Source organism: Cervus elaphus, chromosome 29, assembly GCF_910594005.1.
Source record: "Cervus elaphus chromosome 29, mCerEla1.1, whole genome shotgun sequence".
Lineage (NCBI taxonomy): Eukaryota > Metazoa > Chordata > Mammalia > Artiodactyla > Cervidae > Cervus > Cervus elaphus.
In genome coordinates, this window is record NC_057843.1 from 10,470,102 (window position 1) to 10,494,024 (window position 23,923).

At 46.9% G+C, this 23,923-nt stretch overlaps 1 protein-coding gene and 1 non-coding gene across 2 annotated transcripts in view; one reads left to right on the forward strand and one right to left on the reverse strand.

Moving 5' to 3' along the window:
* INTS9 (integrator complex subunit 9) overlaps positions 1–23,141 on the forward strand; it is a 120,848-nt gene extending 97,707 nt beyond the window's left edge. Inside the window, exons 11-17 of the mRNA XM_043891132.1 lie at positions 5,337–5,397; positions 9,524–9,695; positions 12,990–13,114; positions 13,954–14,121; positions 19,227–19,325; positions 20,462–20,599; positions 22,466–23,141. Of these exons, the coding sequence (XP_043747067.1) occupies positions 5,337–5,397; positions 9,524–9,695; positions 12,990–13,114; positions 13,954–14,121; positions 19,227–19,325; positions 20,462–20,599; positions 22,466–22,642 (940 nt within the window). The 3' untranslated portion in view covers positions 22,643–23,141. The remainder of the gene's footprint in view (positions 1–5,336; positions 5,398–9,523; positions 9,696–12,989; positions 13,115–13,953; positions 14,122–19,226; positions 19,326–20,461; positions 20,600–22,465) is intronic.
* On the reverse strand, positions 17,772–17,878 carry LOC122686397. Its single transcript, XR_006338757.1, has one exon. It is a non-coding gene; the product is annotated as a U6 spliceosomal RNA (small nuclear RNA).
* Positions 23,142–23,923: the final 782 nt, after the last annotated feature.

Consider the following 23,923-nt stretch of genomic DNA (forward strand, 5'->3'; position numbering starts at 1 on the left):
TGAACCTTTTTAGGATTGTTTAGATGGGTGTTTGATTCTAACTCACCTGGCCACAAAAAGGCAGGGGTAGGAGGAAATACTGTAAATTACACACCGGACTTAATGGTACCTGAGGGTAGGGTTGTGACATACAGGTGTGCTTAATCCCGTCTACTGGTGTGATGAGCTGGTGGACACAGTAGTCTACAAAGCCTCTGACCTGAGAGGAATGTGCACATTATTCCGTGCAGCGTTCACTCGCTCGGGGAGATGGTGAAGGCCAGGGAAGCCTGATGTGCTGAGAGCATCTGAACCGCAACTGTGCTGCATCCAGCATTTGTGCAGCTCATCCCGGCGCTGTGCTTGCCTGCCCCACGTTTAAGTATCGTTTTTCTCTTCCCATTTTAGTTGTTCTCAAGGCCCTTTTTTTCTGCTTTTATATTCAGACAGGCTTCTCCATCCCACGTGCATATTATTCATGGTCGTTCATAGGACTTTTTGGTGTTATTTATATTATATTTGACTTAGTGACTCACAATAAAAGGTCACTTTTATTGGTGGCTATTGAATTTCTTCTTTTATTAGAAGTCTCTTCTCCCCCATTATGGGAAGGTAATCTTGAATAAGTGGCAGCCCACATAAGGATCACTGAACGTTTATCAGCATGTTCTGAACGTCTTCATCCAGACCTTCAGCTGAAAATGCTGAACAAGGCAAGCTCTGGGGCCAGCCCTGTGGGCCCCTGTGGATGGTGTCCTAACTGGGTGTCTGCCCTTCCAATCCACTCTTGTCAGAATGTCTGATGGGGTAGGACTCGGGACTAGTAAGAGTAGGTTGTTTTTGACTTCCTGTTTTTTGTTATTTGTTAAAGTTTAATATATGTTTACTAGAGAAAAAGAAAGTTACAGAGAACAGTAAAAATAATCTGAACCCATGATCCCACTACCAGAAATAATGTCACTATTAGATTCTGATGTATTTCATCTTTCTATATAGGGATCATGCTGAACATTTAATTGTGAATCCTGCTTGTAAATTTTTTAATCCGCATTGCAGGCGGATTCTTTCCCAGCTGAGCCACCAGGGAAGCCCAAGAATACTGGATTGGGTGGCCTATCCCTTCTCTAGTGGGTCCTGCTGACCCAGGAATCGAACCAGGGTCTCCTGCATTGCAGGCGGATTCTTTACCAGCTGAGCTACCAAGGAAGCCCAATACTAGATTAGAGCATTAGAAAATCTTTGATACCATCATTTTTCCTTGACTGCATTATGACATCATCACTCATCATTTATGCATAGTATAATTTACATAACTATTGTCTTATGGAGTGGACAGGCTTTTCCCAGTTTTTTCCTTTTAGCGATAAATTTTCAATTAATATAATTCTGTATATTTATGACTACATCTGCTTTGGGTAAGTTACTAAAAATGCTGTTACTGGAACAAAAGGTATACATATTTTTTAATGTTCATTATACAAGTGTAAATTGCTTTCCAGAAAAATTTTTATGTCTTCTGTAAATTATTCCTTATTTGCCTATTAACATATCAGAGGTGTTGTACCTTTATCTGTTTACTTGAACCCTGTATATGTATTAAAGATCCTAATGCTTTGTTATATCTACAGATATTGTTTCCCATTTTGGTACTTTTTTTCAGTTTTGTCTTTTGATTTTGTTTTTTCAATAATAATTTGTTCCTTATAGTAAGTAATTTTAAGTATAGAAAGGTTGCAGATATAGTACAGAAACACCCATATACCTTCTACTCAGATTCCCCCCAATGTTCATATCTTAACATGGTCATGCATTCTGTATCAAAGCTAAGAAATTAACATAAGCACAGTATTATTAACTGAACTCCAGTCTTTATTCATATTACACCAGCTATTTCACTAATGCTTGTTTCCTCTTCCAGGATCCAGTCCAGGGTACCACATGGATTCATTGGTTCATTCATCTTTAATATTTATGTGTTTGGCTGCACCAGGTCTTTGTTACAGCATATGAACACTTAATTAAAGCATGTGGGATCTGGTTCCCTGACCAGGGATTGAACCCGGGCCTCCTGCATTGAGAGCACTGAGTCTTAGGCACTGCGTCACTGAACCAGAGGAGTCCTCCACGTTGTATTTCAGTTGAGTTGCTCAGTCGTGTCCAACTCTTTCCGACCCCATAGACTGCAACACGCCAGGCTCCCTGTCCATCACCAACTCCTAGAGCTTGCTCAAACTCATGTCCATCGAGTCAGTCATGCCATCCAACCATCTTATCTTCTGTTGTCCGCTTCTCCTCCTGCCTTCAATCTTTCCCAGCATCAGGGTCTTTTCAAATGAGTCAGCTCTTCGCATCAGGTGGCCAGAGTATTGGAGTTTCAGCTTCAGCATCAGTCCTTCCAATGAAGATTCAAGACTGATTTCCTTTAGGGTTGACTGGTTTGATCTCCTTGCATCCAAGGGACTCTTAAGAGTCTTCTCCAACACCACAGTTCAAAAGAATCAGTTCTTTGGCACTCAGCTTTCTTTATGACCCAACTCTCACATCCATACATGACTACTGGAAAAACCATAGCTTTAACTAGACGGACCTTTGTCAGCCAAGTAATGTCTCTTCTTTTTAATGTGTTGTCTAGGTTGGTCATAGCTTTTCTTCCAAGGAGCAAGTGTCTTTTAATTTTCTGACTGCAGTCACTATTTGCAGTGATTTTGGAGCCCAAGAAGATCAAGTCTCTCACTGTTTCCATTGTTTCCCATTTATTTGCCATGAAGTGATGGGACCAGGTGGCATGATCTTAATTTTTTGAATGTTGAGTTTTAAGTCAGCTTTTTTACTCTCCTCTTTAACTTTCATCAAGAGGCTCTTTAGTTCTTCTTCACTTTCTGCCATAAGGGTGGTATCATCTGCATATCTGAGGTTAGTGATATTTCTCCCGGCAATCTTGATTCCAGCTTGTGCTTCATCCAGCCTAGCATTTCTCATGATGTACTCTGCATATAAGTTAAATAAGCAGGGTGACAATAAACATCCTCGATGTACTCCTTCCCCAGCTTGGACGCAGTCTGTTGTTCCATGTCTGGTTCTATATATTGCATCCTGACCTGCATACAGATATCTCAGGAGGCAAGTAAGGTGGTCTCATATTCCCTTCTCTTTAAGAATTTTCCGCAGTTTGTTGTGATCCACATAGTTAAAGGCTCAAGCCTAATCAGTGAAGCAGATGTAGATGTTTTTCTAGAATTCTCTTTCGATGATCCAACAGATGTTGGCAATTTGATCTCTGGTTCCTCTGCCTTTTCTAAATCCAGCTTGAACATCTGGAAGTTCTCAGTTCATGTACTGTTAAAATCTGACTTGGAGAAATTTGAGCATTACTTTGCTAGCATGTGAGATGAGTGCAATTATGCGGTAGTTTGAACATTGTTTGGCATTGCCTTTCTTTGGAATTGGAATGAAGACTGACCTTTTCCAGTCCTGTGGCCACTGCTAAGTTTTCCAAATTTGCTGGCATATTGAGTGCAGCACTTCAAAGCATCATCTTTTAGGACTTCAAACAGCTCAGTTGGAATTCCAGCTTTGTTAGTAGTGGTGCTTTCTAAGGCCCACTTGACTTCACATTCCAGGATGTCTAGCTCTAGGTGAGTGATCACACCATCATGGTTGTCTGGGTCATGAAGATCATTTTTGTATAGTTCTTCTGTGTATTCTTGCCACCTCTGCTTTATATCTTCTGCTTCTGTTAGGTCCATACCATTTCTGTCCTTTATTGTGCCCATCTTTGCATGAAATGCATTTATCTCTTTAATTTTTTTGACAGAAGTATTTTACTTTTATACTGTTATGTATTGATGCTAATTGCTATATTATCCTCTGCAGCACTCTACATTAAAGTTTTAAACCAAACTCTTGTATTTATCCCTCTTACTGAGTTTGAAATAAAGACACTACTATTGTCTGTTTAGACAATATTAATAAGTAACCCTTCAAAAAGTATCTTGCTTTTGTATTTTACATCTTCTTCCACAAAGGATATAAAGTGATGTTTTTAAAGTAGAGTTCAACCAAAGGTAGGAAAAATTAGATAATAGATTTTATAATGAAGTTCAGATGAAACCTAGACCCCCAGAGTCCTGAATTATTCCATCAAAAGTAATATCTGTTAGAATTGTTGAAATGCTTTAATTCTGCTTTAGTAGGATTCTTAGAAGCAGGTTCTAACAAACAATCACTGCATGTATTTTTTTCCCCAACTTTTGAAAATGTCAGACCTACAGAACACCACATACCTTGATTAACTTTTTATCACATTTGCTTTTCCAGAAATCTCCATGTCTTAAATGTCATATCTGACTAGGGAAAAACAGACTACCTAAAACAGTCAGTGTCTCTGGATTGAGACAATTCCTAGAGAGATTTATCACTCTCCAGTTTGACTTACCAAATTCTGCTGTTTATGAAATGGTACATATACAAAATAGAAATCTGTCTCAACAAAAAATTACTTTCTACTCAAAATTGATCACTTTGGAATTCCCTGGTGGTCCATTGGTTAGGAGTTCGTGCGTCCACTGCAGGAGGCATGGGTTCGATCCCTGGTCTGGGAATTAAGATCCTATAAGCCTTGCCACTCTAGTACTCTTGCATGGAAAATCCTGTGGACGGAGGAGCCTGGTGGGCTGCATGCAGTCCATGAGGTCACGAAGAGTAGGACACGACTGAGCGGCTTCACTTTCACTTTTCACTTTCATGCATTGGAGAAGGAAATGGCAACCCACTCCAGTGTTCTTGCCTGGAGAATCCCAAGGATGGGGGAGCCTGGTGGGCTGCTGTCTTTGGGGTTGCACAGAGTCGGACACGACTGAAGTGACTTAGCAGCAAGCCTTGTGGTACAACCAAAAAACTGATCACAACTAAACAAAATACAGTATCTTGGATTGGATCCTGGAACAGGAAAAAAAAAAAAATCAGTGGAAAAACTGGTGACAGCTGAGTAAAGTCTAGAGCTTAGCTAACTGTAATGTACTGATGTCAGTGTCTTAGTTTAACAAAACATAGACGGTGAAAGGTATATGGGAACTCTGTACTATCTGCAAGCTTTCTGTAAATCTAAAATTACTCCAAAATAAGAAGCTTGTGTTTTAATGGAAAAAATGTATTGAGGAATTCCAAAGGTTAAAAATACACTCACAAGAGACTTACGTCCTGATTACTTTATAAATGCCAGCTTTTTATTTACAGTGAGAGTCCCTGGCAGGAAAATTTTAAGCTTCAGCATGTATTTGCACTGTTGAACCACGATGTGGCAGCAAATGCCTCTATGCACCCTGCCTAATGTGCTGATCTGTTTTCTTTTTTAAAAGGCTTTGTCACAACAAACAGACTAAGGTGTATCTCCCAGAACCGCCTTTTCCTCATGCTGAGGTAAGAAAATGGAATCACTGGGTCAGAGTGAGTAAGAAATGTAGGTAAAGGTATGTGGGTGGAAATAGGTTGTTAGAATTAAGAAATGTGGAGATAAGCTGATACAGCCTTCTGTTTGCCTTGTAAGGTGGCTGTGAATATGCTAACTCAAGATGTGTTACTTTCTCTTCTTATTAACACCTTGCATTTCCAGTACGTTGCTCAGTTCATAGTCTAGTTCTGTTTCATTGACTGGGTGAGGAATTTTCTTCTAGTATTTACTACTGCCTTTTTTGCATAATAGATCTACTTATTGTCAAAGTCTTCCTACTAGTTGGTTATGTCTATCTTTAGTATAAGGGCTTCCCAGGTGGCGCTAGTGGTAAAGAACTCCTGTCAGTGGAGGAGACACAAGAGACATGGGTTCAATTCCTGAGTCAGGAAGATCCCCTGGAGAAGGAAATGGCAGCCCACTCTAGTATTCTTGCCTAGAGAATCCCATGGACAGAGGGGCCTGGTGGGCAACAGTCCTTGGAGTTGCAAAGAGACAGATACGACTGAGCATTGAAGTTACGTTTTTTAGTATAAGATACTAAACATAGCTTATGTCCTTGGTATAAATTTTTTTTTTAATTTTTAATAATGAAAATGCAACATTTCAGTTTACAAAACAGAAAAGCTCCCCCTCCTTCACAGAACCAGTAGTGTTTTTATATGGCTGTGTGTGCCCAGTTTTGTGCCAGTTTTGTTTTTCACCAAACAGTAAATGATGAACTTTTCTCTGTGTCCCTCGCTGTTATTATTGCTGCCTAATATTTCATAGCATCCCATATGCACATCCTGTCGTGTTCTTGGCTTCCCTGGCGGCTCAGGTGGTAAAGAGTCCGCCTGCAGTGCCGGAGACCCGAGTACAGTCCCTGGGTCGGGAAGATCCCCGGGAGAAGGGAATGCAACCCTCTCCAGTATTCTTGCCTGGAGAATCCCATGGACGGGGAGCCTGTCAGGCTACAGTCCATGGGGTCACCAAAGGGTCAGACACGACTGAGCAGCTAACACTTTCACACATACAGAAAGCTCACCTTTGATATTAGAAGTCAGGAGAGTGGTCATCACAGAGACAGCAGTGGGGGCAGGCAGGACCTGGAAGCAGACAAGGGGCATTTCTGAGGGGCTGGTGATGTTGTTTCTTGGTGTGCGAACGGGAACACAGATGTTTTCAGTTTGGAAAAATGCCATCCAGTTAGGTACGTACGTATAGGGATTTCTCTGTGCAAGTCCGTATGTATAGGGATTTCGCTGACTGACTTATTATGCTGTTAACTGTTTGACTCAAGAGTAAATTGCAACAAATGTCCTGCTAATTATTTTAAATCTTACTACTGTTTTCCTACTGCCAAGGATGGGTCTTTCATTAAATAGGACGTCAAGTGGAAGGTTTTGAGCAAGTTATTTGCAGTCCTCTTACTGTCTTGTTTTTTTTTAAATTTTCTTGGCTGCACCACGGGGCATGTGGGCTCTTGGTTCCCCAACCAGGGATTGAACCTGCATCCCCTCCTTGGAAGGCAGAGTCTTAACTGGGCCTCCAGGGAAGTCCCATGCAGCCCTCATACTGTCTTTTTTTGGGGGGGGGTGGGAGGGGGGCAGAGCTAGGTCTTTGCTGCTGCATGAATTTGCTCTAGTTGCGGAGAGCAGGAGCTACTCTCTCGTTGCAGTGCTCCGGCTTCTCCTTGGGGTGGCCTCTCTTATTCCAGGGTCCAGGGTCCAGGAGCTTCAGCAGTTGTGGCTCCCACGCTCTCGAGTACAGGCTCAGTAGTTGTGGCGCACAGCATGTTGCTGCATGGCATGTGGGATCTTCCCGGATCAGGGATAGAACCCGTGTCTCCTGCGTTGACAGGCGGATTCTTCACTGCTGAGTCACCAGGAAGGCCCCCCTCATACTGTCTTAACAGCAGCCAAGGCTTTTGCAAACTCTGTCATTATTCAGTGAAATTCAGAGTAGAAATCTAATCATGTCAGAAAATTAAGTGTAGCAAAACATGCTCGATAGTGGACTTTACCACGGAAAGTGTAATTGCCTCTCCCCTAGTAACAGTTAGCCTTTCCTTAGAACTTGATCTCTAAGGGTATTACCATGTTCTTACCCACAAGTTTGTCACAAATGACCTTTGTCCCACTCACAGTTAGGGATGGGAAAAGACAAGAGTTGCACAATCAGGGTTCCTAATACGTGCTTATTGATGTTCAGGTGTGATGGAATTGATGGTTATCATGTGACTAGTGCTCATGAGAAAATACACTTCTGCCTTTAGTACTGATAAAAAACTGCTTTACAGAATTCCTACCTACAGCTTCACTGCCTGTGTAGTTTAGACTTTAAATCAGCACAAAGGTAATTCTGGATGGTCAAAAAGGTAGTAAGTCAGCTGGAAAAGTAGATATAATGGGGGAAAAAAATTAGGGTGCCTAAAAAGTGACTTATGTGCAAAGACCTATGTTCTTCTTAGAGTCCTTGACACGTGTGGGTACAAGAGAACTGGTCCTTTAGTCAGCCATTTATCTATTTAACTGGGGCGAGTAATGATTTGGGCCACATAGGTTATAAAAAATGTCAGTTTTATTTGTATGTAACTAGGAAGGGAAGTAAGAATGCAATGAGTGTTCCATCTTTACTATTCATATCCCAGCCAAGCATGTGACCCCCTGATTAAGACCTCCAGGGTGGTCCTGCTAACGAAAGCAGTCTCTCAGAATTAAAGGTTAAATCTTCATAGTGAAGAAAGTTGTGTTTCCACTTGGGGATGGCCCCATTCTCACCTCATCCTCACCATTGGGGTGGCGACAGGTGGGCTTGGAGTTGTTGCTTGGGCTCCCCTCCTATGCTTTAGGAGTAACTACAGGATCGAGCAATGCCTCACACCAATTCTTCATCCATCAGACAGCATCTCAGGGCAATGTTGTTGTCATTTGGTCACTAAGTCGTGTCTGAATCTTTGCGACTTCATGGACTGTAGCCCGCCAGGTTCCTCTGTCCCTGAGAGTTTTCAGGCAAGAATACTGGAGTGGGTTGCCATTCCCTTCTCCAGGGGATCTTCCTGACCAGGGATCAAACCCAGGTCTCCTGCATTGCAGGTGGATTCTTTACCACTAAGCCTCTCAAGGCAATACTAGCTGATACTGAGGGTCTCTGAAGTATGGGTGTTTATCATCTGACTTGTTGGTGCCAGCATGAAGCAGTGGGGCTGGGGCAGCATGAAGAACTTCTGAGCAGTGTCACAAGACGCCATCTGTGGTGGACATTGTATATGGTGTTGTCTTGGGTCAGGCCTGATTGGCAGGAGAGTATTTCCAGGTCCTGTACTGAAAAGAGGACCTTTAAGGTTCAGAACATTCACTTTTGGAGACAGGTGTGAAGCCATGCATGGCCTGCTCCTCACCACAGCTCTCTGTCAGGAGGACATCACTCCTCCCACGCACGTTTCTGCAAGCCTTGGTTCTTGCGTTTCCGTCCCCGCGGTGATGTGACACAGCTCCGCCTTCTCAGGCGGTGGTCCTGTGCTGGTAAACATGGTTTCTTGTGTGAGGTGTTAAATGTTGACAGAACTCAGTGATGCACAGAGTTTGGGAAAGTTACTTGTACTTCAGAGACTTCTGGGGGACTTCTGGGCCTTGGGCTCAGAGTGTCAAGAAGCTATAAACGAAGGGTTAGACAAATTCCAGCCAGAACAGCCTGAATGAAAGTTTCCAATAAGTATGACAGTTGTAGAGCTTCCCCAGTGGCTCAGATGGTAGAGAATCTGCCTGCAATGCAGGAGACCCAGGTTCGATCCCTGGGTCAGGAAGATCCCTTGGAGAAGGGAATGGCTACGCACTCCAACATTCTCGCCTGGAGAATTCATGGACAGAGGAACCTTGCGGACCACAGTCCATGAGGACGCAGAGTCAGACATGACTAAATGACTAACACACACACATAGACCAATGCTACCCAAAAGACCCATTGTTGGAGAAAGTCACATTATAGGTTAAAAACCTGTATCCTTATCCTATATTTTTAATGTACTCCACTCACTCTCCCATGCTGCAGTGCTTCCTTCATGGGCAGGCTAACATCTCTTCCTGTTACACGTGCTTTTGACACGTATTCTAGCTCATTCAGACCAACAAGCTGAAGCACTACCCCAGCATCCACGGAGACTTCAGCAACGACTTCAGGCAGCCATGCGTGGTCTTCACTGGACACCCTTCCCTCCGTTTCGGGGACGTGGTCCATTTCATGGAGCTCTGGGGAAAGTCGAGTCTCAACACGGTCATCTTCACAGGTAAATAAACCAGCAAACAAAACCCTGTGCTTCCCACTGGGACCATTCCTAAATACCTGTAGAATGTTACCAACCACATAGAGACTCCAGGGAGAATTTGACAGTAAGGCGTAAATATGATACTATTGTTGTTATTGTGTCCGACTCTTTATGACCTTGTGGACTACAGCATACCAGGCTTCCCTGTCCTTCACCATCTCCCAGAGCTTGCTCAAAAACTCATGTCTGTTGAGACAGTGATACCATCCAACCATCTCATCCTTTGTCACCCACTTCTCCTCCTGCCTTCAATCTTTCCCAGCATCAGGGTCTTTTCCAGTGAGTCAGCCCTTGGCATCAGGAGACCAAGTATTGGAGCTTCAGCTTCAGCATCAGTCCTTCCAATGAATATTCAGGGTTGATTTCCTTTAGAATCAACTGGTTTGATCTTGCTGTCCAAGAGACTCTCAAAGAGTTTTCTCCAACACCACCGTTCAAAAGCAACAATCCTTTAGATCATTATTCTGTTGTAAATACCAAAGGATACATCACCCAGCAGGGGGAGGAGGAGAACAAAACAAAATGTCCCCTTAGATGATGTGCACTGAACAGGGCTTTCATAGCAGTTTTTGTAGATTTTGTCCCCGAGACAGATTTCTGGTCTAGAACTACTGTTGACAGAATTTTGTAAGCTATTCAAAAACTGCAGGAATTCCAGTGATCAGTCTTGCTTCACCCTTTAGTCAGGAATTACTGACTGAGATGGATCTTTCTCCTTAGGTTATAGTTTGCTTTGGTCTGGAGAAGGAAATGGCAACCCTCTCCAGTACTCTTGCCTAGAGAATCCCATGGACAGAGGAGCCCGGTGGGCTGCTGTCCATAGGGGCGCCCAGAGTCGGACAGGACTGAAGTGACTTAGCAGCAACAGCAGCAGCTGGCTTGCAGTTTTTCTTATGGAGATGAATCCCTCAGAATAAAGCTAATCTTTAATGAGGGCACCTTAGGGGTTTTACTTAATCATTATCTTATCAATCAGGGTCTTCAGATAGTCTTGGGATTTGAAACTTGGGTATTGAAGTAAAAAGCCTTGATATGAAATCTCGGCGGAGTTACTGTAACCTCAGCCAGCTTACTTACCTCTCTGTAAAATGGGACTGTGGGTGGCGGCTCCTCGGGCAGCTCTGTGCTTCTAGTGAAATGTTAAAGGAAGGGGCTCTTACCAGGCCTGGCCCAAAAGCCTGTGGGGAAAGGACCAGTTGCAACAAACTTGGGTGCCGACTCATTGCAGTGAGTCAGGGAGACTGACAGGGGGAGGCGGGAGGCATCACAGGACATGGTCAAAAGAACTTACAGGTTGGGCCTTGGGTTGGGTGATCTTGGAGGTGGACGCGTTGCTCTGGCTTGGGTGTCATCAGGACCGGAAGTAGTTCTCTAGTTGGACATCTTGATTCTTGTCTAGAGGGTTAGAAGAACAGGGCCAGGACAGGGTGGCATTTGCTTATTTGAGGTTTGGACAGAGTTGCGGTCTTGTGTTCAGGCATGATTACAGAGGGCCTTGTTTCAGTCTTGATCCATGGTGGTCACCGAGCAGCCTTTTGTGACATCTGCATCGTGTGGGATAGCTTAAGTGCAGTGGGAGGACGCGGCCTGGCCTTGAGTGATGGAAGCGCTCAGAGGAGCAGCTGGTGGGGGCAGCTGTTCTCCCTCCAGGCCCCCTTTTAGCCACAGGCAGAGGAAGTCAGGCTGTAAGATTCACACCGCCCAGAGCCTCACCATTGATTGCCAGGTTTGGCTAAACAGGAAGTCATCTGGAGAACGCGTTCTGCAGTAGGACTAAGGGGGCGCTCCTGTTCTTTCTGAGGGATGTTGGCTCTGATATGACAGTGGGCACAGTAGGACAAGGCGCAGAAGAAGTGTCGCAAGACCAGAAACTTCCTTTCAGCCAGCTGAAAAGAAAGCAAAGGCTACATGACTGTCCATGACTTGCATCACCCAACACTTGTCTGGATCAGGAATTTATATTTAAACTGGTGTGCTGCACTTCCAGAGCACAAGCTGTGTCATTTACCGTGTCCGCTAGGTTCTGGGCCACTTTTTCTGGTTTGTGACCGCTGGGAACTGTATCCATACAGAGTCGCACAGTATCCATCAGAGAGAGACAGTCACCCCCAGGCAGGCCAGGCTCCTTTGGGGGATTCTGGGTTCTCCTTGAGTAGACAGGATCCACTGGAGGAGTGAGCATTTAAAACCCTGGAAGCTCTGCATTCTCCAGAGTTCCCCAGGTAAGGAGCGGTGCGTGGAAGCCGGGGCCACATACAGGAAGTGGTGTGCTCACGGGGCACAGGCTGTGTCAGGAACCTACAGGTCATTTTTCATGCCAGGACTAAGCCAGTGCTTTTGGCCTGAGGTGGGCAGCTTTCTCAATTAGAGTAAGCAGTCCTTGGCAGGCCGGCTCCAGTGGGGGCTCCGCAGAGAACAGACCGGTCAGTGAGGCAAGGACAGTTCCTGGGCGCTGGACTGGCGCTACGGATGGGCCCCGCAGCCTCAGCACAGGTGTTTTGTTGACGCGGGGTCACGATCCTTCTTTTTCTTCTTCTTTGCATTCTGTCAAGTAGGAGGCATGGGATTTGTTTCTTGCCTGGGGGTGATCTTTGAGCTCTTGCTTTGAGTGACCTGGGCTGGACATCTCCACTGTGAAGTCACTGCTTTTGTATTAATCTGTATCTCTTGGGAGACACTTTGAGGCTGTCTATTCATCTGGTCTTCCCCAGAGGTTTATCTAATTTTTCTAGCATCTATTGATGATTCTGGTCTGAATAAATTATTCCTGCGATGGCTGCCAACGCATAACTTTTTTTTTTTTTTTTGCAAAAAAGAGCTTTCCTCTCTCCTTCATTTATTTATGTATCCCTTCATTGTCTCATCTCTCTCCGTCAGTGTTGAAAACCTTGAGCTCACACTCCTGCCTGCAGCGCTTAGTCCAGCGTCTCCCTCTCTCTACCCAGAAATCACTCCTCTCTCCCACCGTGAGGCCTCTGCCTCCTGTAACCTGCGGTGCCTTTCCTGTCTTGCTGTCCGTCCGCTGGGCCTTGACCATGCCAGCCGCTTCGTCACGTGGCCACCCCTCTGTTCCTTTCATTTTTAATATTTATTTTCTTGGCTGCACCAGGTATTATTTGCAACCTGTGGGATTTAGTTCCCTGACCAGGGATCAAACCCAGACACTGCATTGGGAGCGCGGAGTTTTAACCACTGAACCGCCAAGGAAGTCCCCGGCGCCTTCATTTTGAATTTCCTTTCTTGTGTTCCCCTTAGAACCCGACTTCTCATACCTGGAAGCACTGGCTCCCTACCAGCCCTTGGCCATGAAGTGCATCTACTGCCCCATTGACACGCGACTGAATTTCATCCAGGTGTCAAAGCTGCTGAAAGAAGTGCAGGTACGGGGGGCGGGGGCCGCGGGGGGACCCGCTGTGCCGCTTGCTCCCGCGTCCTGGTGCCTCTGTGCCCTGTGTTCTGCGGTACGAGGGCTAGACGTCCTCACCCCCGCCCCCAGGGCCTCCAGGGTGCTCGGCCGGTACCCTCCAGATTCCAAACTAGTGGGCTTTGTACCCTGAAAGAGGTTTCTGCTCTTAAAAAAAAAAAAATCAAAAGTGGAAGGAAAAGCAAGCATACGCAGTGTATTATTTTTGATGAGGACCACTTGGGTCCAGTTGGCAGTTGGGTGGTATTTGGACGAAGTAAACGCTGGCTTCCTAATTATTTTTCTCCCAAGATAATAAAAAAAGACATTTATAAAAACAAAAACCAAAAAATTCTGACTTGGTGTGTCCTACACAACTGAGGACATGGCCTGACCATCGCCCACTGCCTAGGACCTGTGGACCTCAGGTCCAGACCAGAAACCCAAACAAGCCCAGAAAGTCACAGTTCTTCCTCACCAGCTAGTCAGGGTGCCAGTCAGAGCTGCTAAGTGACAGAAAGGCTGCCCGCAAGGGACTTGGAGGCCCTTTGAGAGCAGACCCACGGATGTCAGCTTCAAAGTGACTTAAATAGAGTGAGAAAATAAATGCGAGATGAGGAGTAAGTCCCTTGCTCATCACCATGGCTTTCCTTGAAAGTTTTGTGCTTCTCCCCACACGCTGTGGTCCCTGGTGACTTGGGTTTGAGAGGATGGGCGTTCAGAACGGCCATGAGTGAGCCTGGGCGGTGTGTGGGGAGGGTGAGGTCAGGACTGGGCCTGCTGTCGCCTCACGGCCTCCGCCCTCTCGGCCCTCAGCCCCTCCACGTGGTCTGTCCCGAGCAGTACACCCAGCCGCCCCCGGCACAGTCCCACCGCATGGACCTCATGGTGGACTGCCAGCCGCCCGCCATGTCCTATCGGCGCGCCGAGGTCCTCGCCCTGCCCTTCAAGCGTCGGTACGAGAAGATCGAAATCATGCCGGAGGTGAGTGTTGGGCTTCCCGGGGTTTCCCCGGGTTTCCTCTTGAGTCTCTGGAACACCGTCCTGGGGTGGCTTTCCTTGGGGTTTGTGTCACACACGGATGGACCAAGGTACACGGACCCTTAGCAGGTAACCGGGAAGAGAGCTGAGCTTTTCAGAGCTGCCGCTTTGGCTGCACTAGGGCCTTAGTTGCAGCCTGTGAACTCTGAGTTGCAGCATGCGGGATCTAGTTCCCTGATCAGGGATCCAGTCTGGGCTCTCTGCACTGGGAGTGCGAAATTTCAGCTGCCGGACCACCAGGGAAGTCCCCTCCTCCTGTTTCCAGTAATGAAGTAACAGCTGTCAACACCAGGCCTGCTGGAGTGCTGCTTATGTTAAAGTTCAGCGTGTCACCCGGGGGGTCAGAGCCTGGAGAACAAACATGCTGTTGTCAGCTCTGTTGTTAACCACCTTAGGGTTGTGGGCTTTCTCGTCCTTCCTGGACCTCATTTACCAGTGAGGGTCAAGTCTCACTGAATTCAGCAATAGATGGAGGACATGACAGTAACCAAAAAGTAAGGAGAGCTTAGACCCCTTGCATGATCATCATTTGCACGCATTTTAGTAGAACTTAAAGGTTTTATTCCATTGACGATTTTGTCCTTTAACCCCAGCGAGTGTAGAGCCCCCGACTGATCTGGGCTGTGGCGGTGCTGGGGCACATGGCCCATGCCTTCCCGTGGGGGTCGCAAGCAGGGTGCTTGATGTGACTGTCACCAGCAGCGGCAGCCTTGAGAACGTGTTGAAAAAATGCAGGTTTCTCCAGCCCCACCTCAGTCCTGCTGAGTCAGAGACTCCAGGTGAGGCCCAGCATCTGGATTTCTGCCAGCCCTTCACATGGGTCTGGTGCCCGCTAATATTGGAGAACCACTGGTGTCAGAGACCATGTGTCAGTTTTCAAAGGCAAACGGAAGGCAGAATGTTGAGTCTCAGGAGCCCAGGAGGGACCCCTGCTCCTCGCCTGAGAACCAGCGCTCTGGACGGCCTCCTTTTGTTTTTAAGGCACCTCAGCCTTCTCAGGCTTTGATTTGTATGACTGTGCTTGTTCATTCTGGAAAACTTGGGAAATAAGGAGAAAAAGGATACAGACCAAAAAAAAAAAAAGTCAATCCTAGTTTGAATACCGAACATAATTACTATTCTAATTTTTGTGTATTTGCCTTGTCTGTTCACTGTGTTGTGGGTGTGTTTAAATCATGTTAATATCTTTGTCACATGAAGGTAAGTATATTGTGTCATTCAAGATACTTGAAAAGCATCTTAGGCTATATAATGGTCTATCATGAATGTGTCATCATTTCGCTGTTCCTTTATTGGTGGACATTTATTATTCCTGCATTTTCAAAGTGCAAATAATACTTTTAGAAACACACTTTCACATAAATCTTTGTGTGTGGGATGTAGAGAGAGAACTAGAAGAATCATTTGGTTTTGCCTGGGAAGTGCATGTGAGAGGAAGGAGTTAAACTCTGTCATGGTTCTTTTGGTTTTGCTACAACTAGCGGATGCTTATTTCTCCCCCAGATCAGCTCTGGACGCTCATTTCTCCCCCAGATCAGCTCCCCTGTAGATCCGCCTTCTCTCTCCCGGCATGTGCAAAGTGGGAGCACTGACGTCAGCCCTCAGGGGCCTCCATTAAGAGAAAACCTCTGTTTCCGGGGTGGCCGGTGAACACGTCTTCCTTCCCAGAGGTGTCCTCACTGAGTCGTCTGTGGGCTCCGGATAGAGTTCCCTGTGGCTGAGCTGCCACTTCAGTCTCCTTGGAGATGAATCTCTTCCTGGGGCCGCCCAGGGAGAGTCCGCCGCCTGCTCGCTCCCCACACTGCCATCTGGAGCCTCCCCGGCCAGGTCTTTGGCCTTACAGTTCTGCCCGCAGCCTGACCTTTGTCAGTGCCGCGTCAGAAGGAAAACAGTATCTGTGGATGGGCACGGCCGGGAGCCTAGAGCACACGTGTCTCTCAGTGGGAACATTTCACACTGTTCCATATTTTTCTTTTGTAAAATTTTATTTATTTTCGGCTGTGCTAGGCCTTGCTGCATGGACGTTTCTCTGGCTGTGGTGAGTGGGGGCTACTCTCTGGCTGCGGCGTGCTGGTTCCATTGCAGTGGCCTCTCTTGCTGGGGAGTGCGGCCTCTAGGGCACATGGGCCTAGTAGTTGTGGCACTGGGCTCCAGAGCATAGGTTCCATAGTTGTGCACAGGCTTAGCTGCTCTGCTCCATATGGGATCTTCCCAGAGCAGGGACTGAACCCCTGTGTCCCGCATTGGCAGGTGGAATCTTTACCCCTGAGCCACCAGGGAAGGCCCCCCGCTCCGCCTTTGTTTTTTAAGTTGAGGTATAATTGACCTACCTTCCTCTGTGTTAGTCCTGGTGCATAATAACATAGTGATTCAGTATATCTCTACATTACAAAATGATCACCACACTAATTCTGTTACAGTATTTCCTATAATGTACATTTCATCCCCTTGAATCAGTCTCTGCCACCTATTTGAAAAATTGGTCATTGCCTCCCTTCTGGCAACCACCTGTTTGTTCTCCATAATTGAGTTTGTTTTTTTATGTTTGTTCATTTGTTTTGCTTTTTAGATTTCACTTATCATAATACCCTCTAGGTCTATCCATGTTGTCACAGCAAAATTTCATTGTTTCTTTATGACTAATATCCCATGTGTGTGTGTATCACATCTTCTTCATTCATTTATCAGGAGACGTTTAGGTGGCTTCCATATCTTAACTATTGTAAATTATGCTACCCTGAACATAGGGATGCATATATCTTTTCAAATTAGTGTTTTGTTTTCTTTGAGTAAATGCCCAGGAATGGAATTGCTGGGTCTTATAGTAGTTCTATTTTTAATTTTTTGAGGAACCTCCAACTGTTTTCCATAGCACCTCCATTAATTTTTTTTTCATTTATTTTTATTAGTTGGAGGCTAATTACTTTACAATATTGTAGCGGTTTTTGCCATACACTGACATGAGTTAGCCATGGATTTACATGTGTTCCCCATCCCGATCCCCCCTCCCGCCTCCCTCCCCATCCCATCCCTCTGGGTCTTCCCAGTGCACCAGCCCTGAGCACCCGTCTCATGCATCCAACCTGGGCTGGTGATCTGTTTCACCCTTGATAGTATACTTGTTTCAATGCTGTTCTCTCAGAACATCCCACCCTCGCCTTCTCCCACAGAGTCCAAAAGTCTGTTCTGTACTTCTGTGTCTCTTTTTCTGTTTTGCATGTAGGGTTATCGTTACCATCTTTTAAAATTCCATATATATGCGTTAGTATACTGTATTGGTCTTTATCTTTCTGGCTTACTTCACTCTGTATAATTGGCTCCAGTTTCATCCATCTCATTAGAACTGATTCAAATGAATTATTTTTAATGGCTAAGTAATATTCCATTGTGTATATGTACCATAGCTTCCTTACCCATTCGTCTGCTGATGGGCATCTAGGTTGCTTCCATGTCCTGGCAATTATAAACAGTGCTGCAATGAACATTGGGGTGCACGTGTCTCTTTCAATTCTGGTTTCCTCGGTGTGTATGCCCAGGAGTGGGATTGCTGGGTCATATGGCAGTTCTATTTCCAGTTTTCTTTTTTTTTTTTTAAAAATATGGAACGCTTCACAAATTTGCGTGTCATCCTTGCACAGGGGCCATGCTAATCTTCTCTGTATCGTTCCAATTTTAGTATATGTGCTGCCGAAGCGAGCACTTCCAGTTTTTTAAGGAATCTCCACACTGTTCTCCATAGTGGCTGTACTAGTTTGCATTCCCACCAACAGTGTAAGAGGGTTCCCTTTTCTCCACACCCTCTCCAGCATTTATTCGCGCCTCCATTAATTCACCATCCCACCAACAGTGCATAAGTGTTCCCCTTTAGATTCTCACCTCCAGTTATTTGTTGTCTTTTTGACAACCACCATTCTGACAGGTATGAGGTGATACCTCATTGTGGTGTTGATATCCACTTGCCTGATAATTAGTAACATTGGCCATCTGTATGTCTTATTTGGAAAAATGCCTATTCAGGTCTTCTGCTCATTTTCAGAGGGGGTATGTTGAGTTGTATGAGTTCTCTGTGAATTCTGGATTATCTGGTGCATCATTTGTAAATACCTTCTCCTTTTCCCTAGGCAGCCTTCTTGTTTTATTGACGGTATCCTTCACTGTGCAAAAGCTTTTTTGTTTGATGCAGTCTCATTTATCTTTGCTCTTGAATTCCATACTTGAGGAGATATACCCAGAAATAAAATTGATAAAAGACCAGTGTCAAAGATGCCTGTGTTTTGTTCTAGGAGTTTTATGGTTTAAGGTCTTATATTTAACTCTTTAATCCATTTTGAGTTTGTTTTACATAGTACAAGACTTTGCATGTAGCTGTCTAGTCTTCCCAGTAACATTTATCGGAGAGGCTGTCTTCCCCATTGTATATTCTGGCTTCATTTGTCATAAGTGACCATATAAGCATGTGTTAATAGGTTTTGAATCATTGTATTTACATTTTCATTTGTCTCCAGGTATTTTTTCATTTCTTATTTGATCTCCTCAGTGACTCATTGATTGTTGAGTAGCACATTGCTTAGCCTCCATGCACTTGTGTAAGTTTTTTTCATGTAGTTGATTTCCAGTTTCATAGCATTATGGTTGGAAAAGATGCTTGATATGATTTCAGTCTTCTTAAAATCTACTGAGACTTGTATTGTGGCCTCACGTATGATCTCTCCTGGAGAATGTTCCATGTACACTTAGTAGAAGGTATATTCTGCTATTTTTGGATAGAATGTCTCTATATCTATTAAGTCCATTTGAGCTAATATATCATTTGAGGCCAGTGTTTCCTTTCTGATTTTCTGTTTAGGCGATCTATTCACTGATGTAAGTGGGGTGTTAAAGGCTCCTGCTATCTTTGTACGACTTTGGGTTTCTCACCATCCATCCCTGAGCTCGGCACGGTGGCCCAGCATGGCCTCCTAGCCCCTCACCCTGGGCAGCACGCCTGCAGCACTCTCTTGTCCCCGGTTTACAGGGAACCTGACTGAAACCCCCCTCTTTGCTCCCAGCTTGCAGACTCGCTGGTGCCCATGGAGATTAAACCTGGCATTTCCTTGGCAACCGTCTCGGCTGTGCTGCACACTAAAGATAACAAGCACGTTCTTCAGGTAGCGTGGGGAGGCCGGGCTGGGCTCCAAGAGGAACCTCCAGGGCCTGTGGGGACTGGAACCCTTCCTCCTGAGAAGGTGCTGGCATCCCAGCCAGCCCCCAGGACAGTGCTTCCCACACCAGCAGATAGTAGAGGGCAGACTTCCTGAGGGATCAGATCTGAAGGAAAGGGCACCTACTTATTTCTCTGGCCGCGTGCCTTGGAGAGAGAAGGGAGGAGAAACGATTATTCATGGGGACGGGGCTGCCCACCATTGCAGAGCCATCACAGCTCCAGAAGCATCGGCTCCCCTGGTGGGTGCTCAGGAGACAAACTCTCATCAGGTGCCGGCCCTGAGCCTGTGGGCATGAGGTGGGAGGGGAGGTAGACCCAACAGCAGACGCAGCCCCTGCCCTCGGGGACCCCGAAGCAGTCAGGCCAAGGGCCGGGAACCTGGGGAGCCCCTGCAGGTGGAGGGCATCTCCCCCCAGCCTCACGCCTCACTTGAGGGCACATTTGCCACCTTGGAGGGCAGCTGTTTGGGCCCCCGTCTTCACCCTCCTGAGATCCCCCGTCAGGGCTGGGCTCTGTCACTCGCTCCCCAGGTTGTGTGCCCGTAGCAGCCACTCACAGTGCTGGGCCCGGGACCAGGCCCTGCCCAGCCGTTGCCTCAGTTAGGCCTCACGAAGTTCTCCTTCCCATCACCACTGTAGAGGCAGCTCCTCTGCCCTTCACTTTCCCGACGGGAGGACTGTAACCAGTCAGTCCGGCCCCACAGCCCCTGGCACTGCTGCCCCAGGCCCAGCTGCCAGCGTGGGTTATTAAGGATTTACTCAGAGAGGAGCTTGGGGGTCTACAGCCCATGGGGTCACAGAGTCGGACACGACTGAAGTGAGTCGACCGAAAATTAAAAACGGATCTCGCTAAAAGGAAGGCATCTTTGCCAGCTGAGATGATGATTCTGTGGATAGCTGGCTCTAGCTTGTGTGTACTGTGTGGATACCCAGCTGGAGGTGGAGACCCTGACACGGGGCACAGACAGCGGCACCGGGCCAGGCCCTGCGCCCTCCCAGGAAGAGGGTCCCGCGGGTGGCCTGCACGGACTGGGGCTCCCGGGTGATTTCTTGACGAGACCCCTGTTTTCCTCCTGCCCAGCCTCCACCCAGGCCCGCCCAGCCCACAGGCGGCAAGAAGCGAAAGCGGACGAGTGACGACATTCCAGACTGCAAGGTTCTGAAGCCTCTGCTGAGCGGCTCCATCCCCGTGGACCAGTTCGTGCAGACGCTGGAGAAGGTGAGCGCTGTGGGCGTGGGCACTGGCGTCCCTCCCGGGAGCCCCCGTGGGCTGTCCCCGTAGCATCTGCCAGTCCTTAGTTAGGGCGGGGCCCGAACCAGGCGGGAGCTGCAGAGTTAAGAGGGGCCCGGCTGCCACAAGACTGCCCCCCAAACCCACTTCTTGTGGGAACCAGACCGAGGAGGGGCCTTTCTTCAGAAACACAGCTGTGACATATGGGGCAGGGGGCTGGCCAGGAAAGAAGGGTCTGCCCCCTTAGGGCCGCACTTCTGTGCAAGAAGACCCTTGGCATGGCCAGCTCAGAGGAGACGCCAGTCTTGGGGCTCTTGGGGTGTGGTGTGGGCAGAGGGGTCAGGATGGCCTGATCCCCTGGAGCTCGGGAAGCGGGGCCAGTGATTCCCAGAAAGGGTAGTAGGAGAGAGAAGCAGGTGGTCATGGTGGAGGATGGTGGTCCCCCCCAACCCAGCTCAGCAGCTTTCCCACTCTTCGTCCCTGGTGGCTGGTGGAATAGATTGTATGACTCCCAAGTAAAAGGAAAAAGAATTTATTAACCTGAAAGTGTTTTGTAATTCTGGTTTCAGTCACAGGGTTTCAGAGACCACTGTTTTGGCATCAGAATTAGAGAGTCCTTGACAGAACAGAGGAGCAATTAGCTAAAGATGGCATTTTTCATGCTGCTTCTTGTGGGAAGAACTGCAGTTAACACTAGAAACCATTCCAGGAAAAGAGATTTTCTTCTAAGTTAGTTACTGCCTTTTGTCCAGACTAACTCAGTAGCTGAATGCTTTCCAATCTTAAAGGCTTTCTCTTTGTTGGGAATTTTCTCCACTCGTCATTTAAGTTTCCTCAGATGGAGGGCTTTCCCCGAGTTGGTGGGCTCCCTGACCCCTAGTGATGTGGGGACACCCCCGGGGACCCCGTGTGCCGTGCACAGCATTCCTCCTGACTGTGCGGCGCCCCCGGCTGTACTGATGGTACTCACGCTTCACTTGTTTCTTGAAAACTTGAAACGCCTTGCTTTCCCAGAAAGATCTTATTTACTTCTGTCTGGCTTTCCCAGGAGTTCATCTCTAGGACCCAACCCGACTACTCTCCCACTCCAGTTTCTGCGCCAAAGATGGAGAACCTCCCTAGGTCATGATTATTACCTGTCTTGTGTCCTTCTCAGGCAAATCATTCTTATTTCCACTTCTTTTCTTCTTCCTCAACTTTACATCTGATGTGTAAGGAAATTCTGAGCATTCGAGGGGGCCCTGAAGAAGTATTTGATACACTGCTTCATCTTCCCCTTTGGGAGGGACTTGCCAGGTCACTGGTACCTGTGGTGAGGAAGGCATCTTCCTGGGACAGGATGGAGCATTTTTACAGGGACCACAGGTGTGGCTGCGAGGCTGGGATGAAACACCCAGCCTCCTGAACCCAGGTGCCTGGATGTGCTCCTCAGATGATAAACAAAAGCTTAAGCAGGTGGTAGGAATTCTGTTGTACTTTGTATGAGATTTTGCATGGTTGGGGGCTTCCCCTGGAATTCTCTTGGTGTAGTAGGTCCTGGGACTGCTCTGAAGAACTGTATTGAGGAGAGTCCAAAATGCCAGTTTATAGAATGTTCAGTGTAGCCCAGGCTGGAAAGGAAAGTGAAAGTGTTAGTTGCTCAGTTGTGTCCAACTGTTTGCAATCCCACGAACTGGAGGCTGCCAGGCTCCTCTGTCCGTGGGATTCTCCCTTCTCCAGGGGATCTTCCTGACCCAGGGATCAAACCTGGGGCTCTTGTACTGCAGGCCAATTCCTTCCTTACCATGTGAGCCAGCAGGGAAGGAAGCATCTCAAACGCTGAAATGCCCTCCTGCCCCTTTTCTCTTGGTGCAGCACGGCTTCAGCGACATTAAGGTAGAAGACACAGCCAAGGGCCATATCGTCCTGCTGCAGGAAGCCGAGACCCTCATCCAGATTGAGGAAGACTCAACCCACATCATCTGTGATGACGATGAGGTGCTCCGGGTCCGACTGCGGGACCTGGTCCTCAAATTCCTTCAGAAGTTCTGAGGGGAAGGCCCATGCCACCTCCACATCCCTGGACCCCTGCGTCCTTCACTGCAGCTGCCAGCCCCCAGCGGAGGAAGGGAAGACCCGCAGCTGGCGGGTCTCTGGCTCGAGGAATAAAGAAGCGGCTTTTGAGATACCTTCTCAGGAGTTACAGCCAGAACCTCCCAGTCTGCCTTCTCAGCACTGTTTGAGGAAAGTGCTCTCCCTTTAAACTTGAGGCGTGTGTTCTTCCCAGGCCGGTAAGGCAACAGGCTGAGGAGGAGTGAGAGTGACCACAGCTTTACACCAGGTCAGTGGTGGGAGGAACATGAAGGATGACGACTTGTGGCCCATTTGTCACAGTTTCACAGGCCTCAGGCAGAGCAACTAGTCTTTGATTTTGTTTTATTGTCTACAGTGCTGTACCTAGTAAGAAAGATGATGCCAAGAAATTAGCAAAGGTTCATTTTGCTTTTATAATGTGAGCTCATTTTGTTAATAAAATTTATTTTTTATAGAAGTAGCTGTGTTCTGTTGAACCTATAATTTATGCATTCATTTAGCATCTATCAAAAAATATGAAAATATATAGAACTGAACTTGGCAAATTTTAGTTTGGTGTGTGCATTAATATATTTCTTCAGTTGTACAAAAGGGTGCTTAACTTGATCTGAGCTGTATCTATATGGAAAACAGCACAGGCTGCTAACACTGATCTCGGCCGTCTGGGGAGGGCCTGAACTAGGCTCCACTCGCCCGTGTCACTGCCTTTCCCACAGACTCTCCGCATTCCACTGCGCAGTAACTCAGACGCCTGCATCTGAAATAATGGAATTGTGTGAAACAGGTATTTACCAGATTCCATCTAGTCTAGTGCCAGTTGTCACACTCGTGCCAGTTCTGTAAGTATTTAAATGTGAGGGGTGGGGAGCAGCACACAAGTCTTAGAACTGGCCTACAGCAGAAGCAAATTCTTACCGTCTGTTCAGACTGGTTGAAATTCAGTAGGAAGTCAGCCCTCCAGCCTGGTCAGCAGCAGAGCATCACAGCGGGCTCGAGTGACCCAAGAACTGTAGCACTGTAAACTCTTACCTGCTCAGGTTTTACAGAGAGCTGACTGTCAGTTCTCTCTCTGAAATGGCCCTGTCCCTGGGAAGCAGTTCTTCCTTAGAGAAGGGAAAACACAACTTCATTTTTGCCACCTCCAGCTGGGCCAGCCTTGGTTGGGTACAGCCATGTTACCACGGTCTGTGCTTCCCAAGGTACAGGTCACTCCAGTCGAGGGGCCTCGACTGTGTCTAC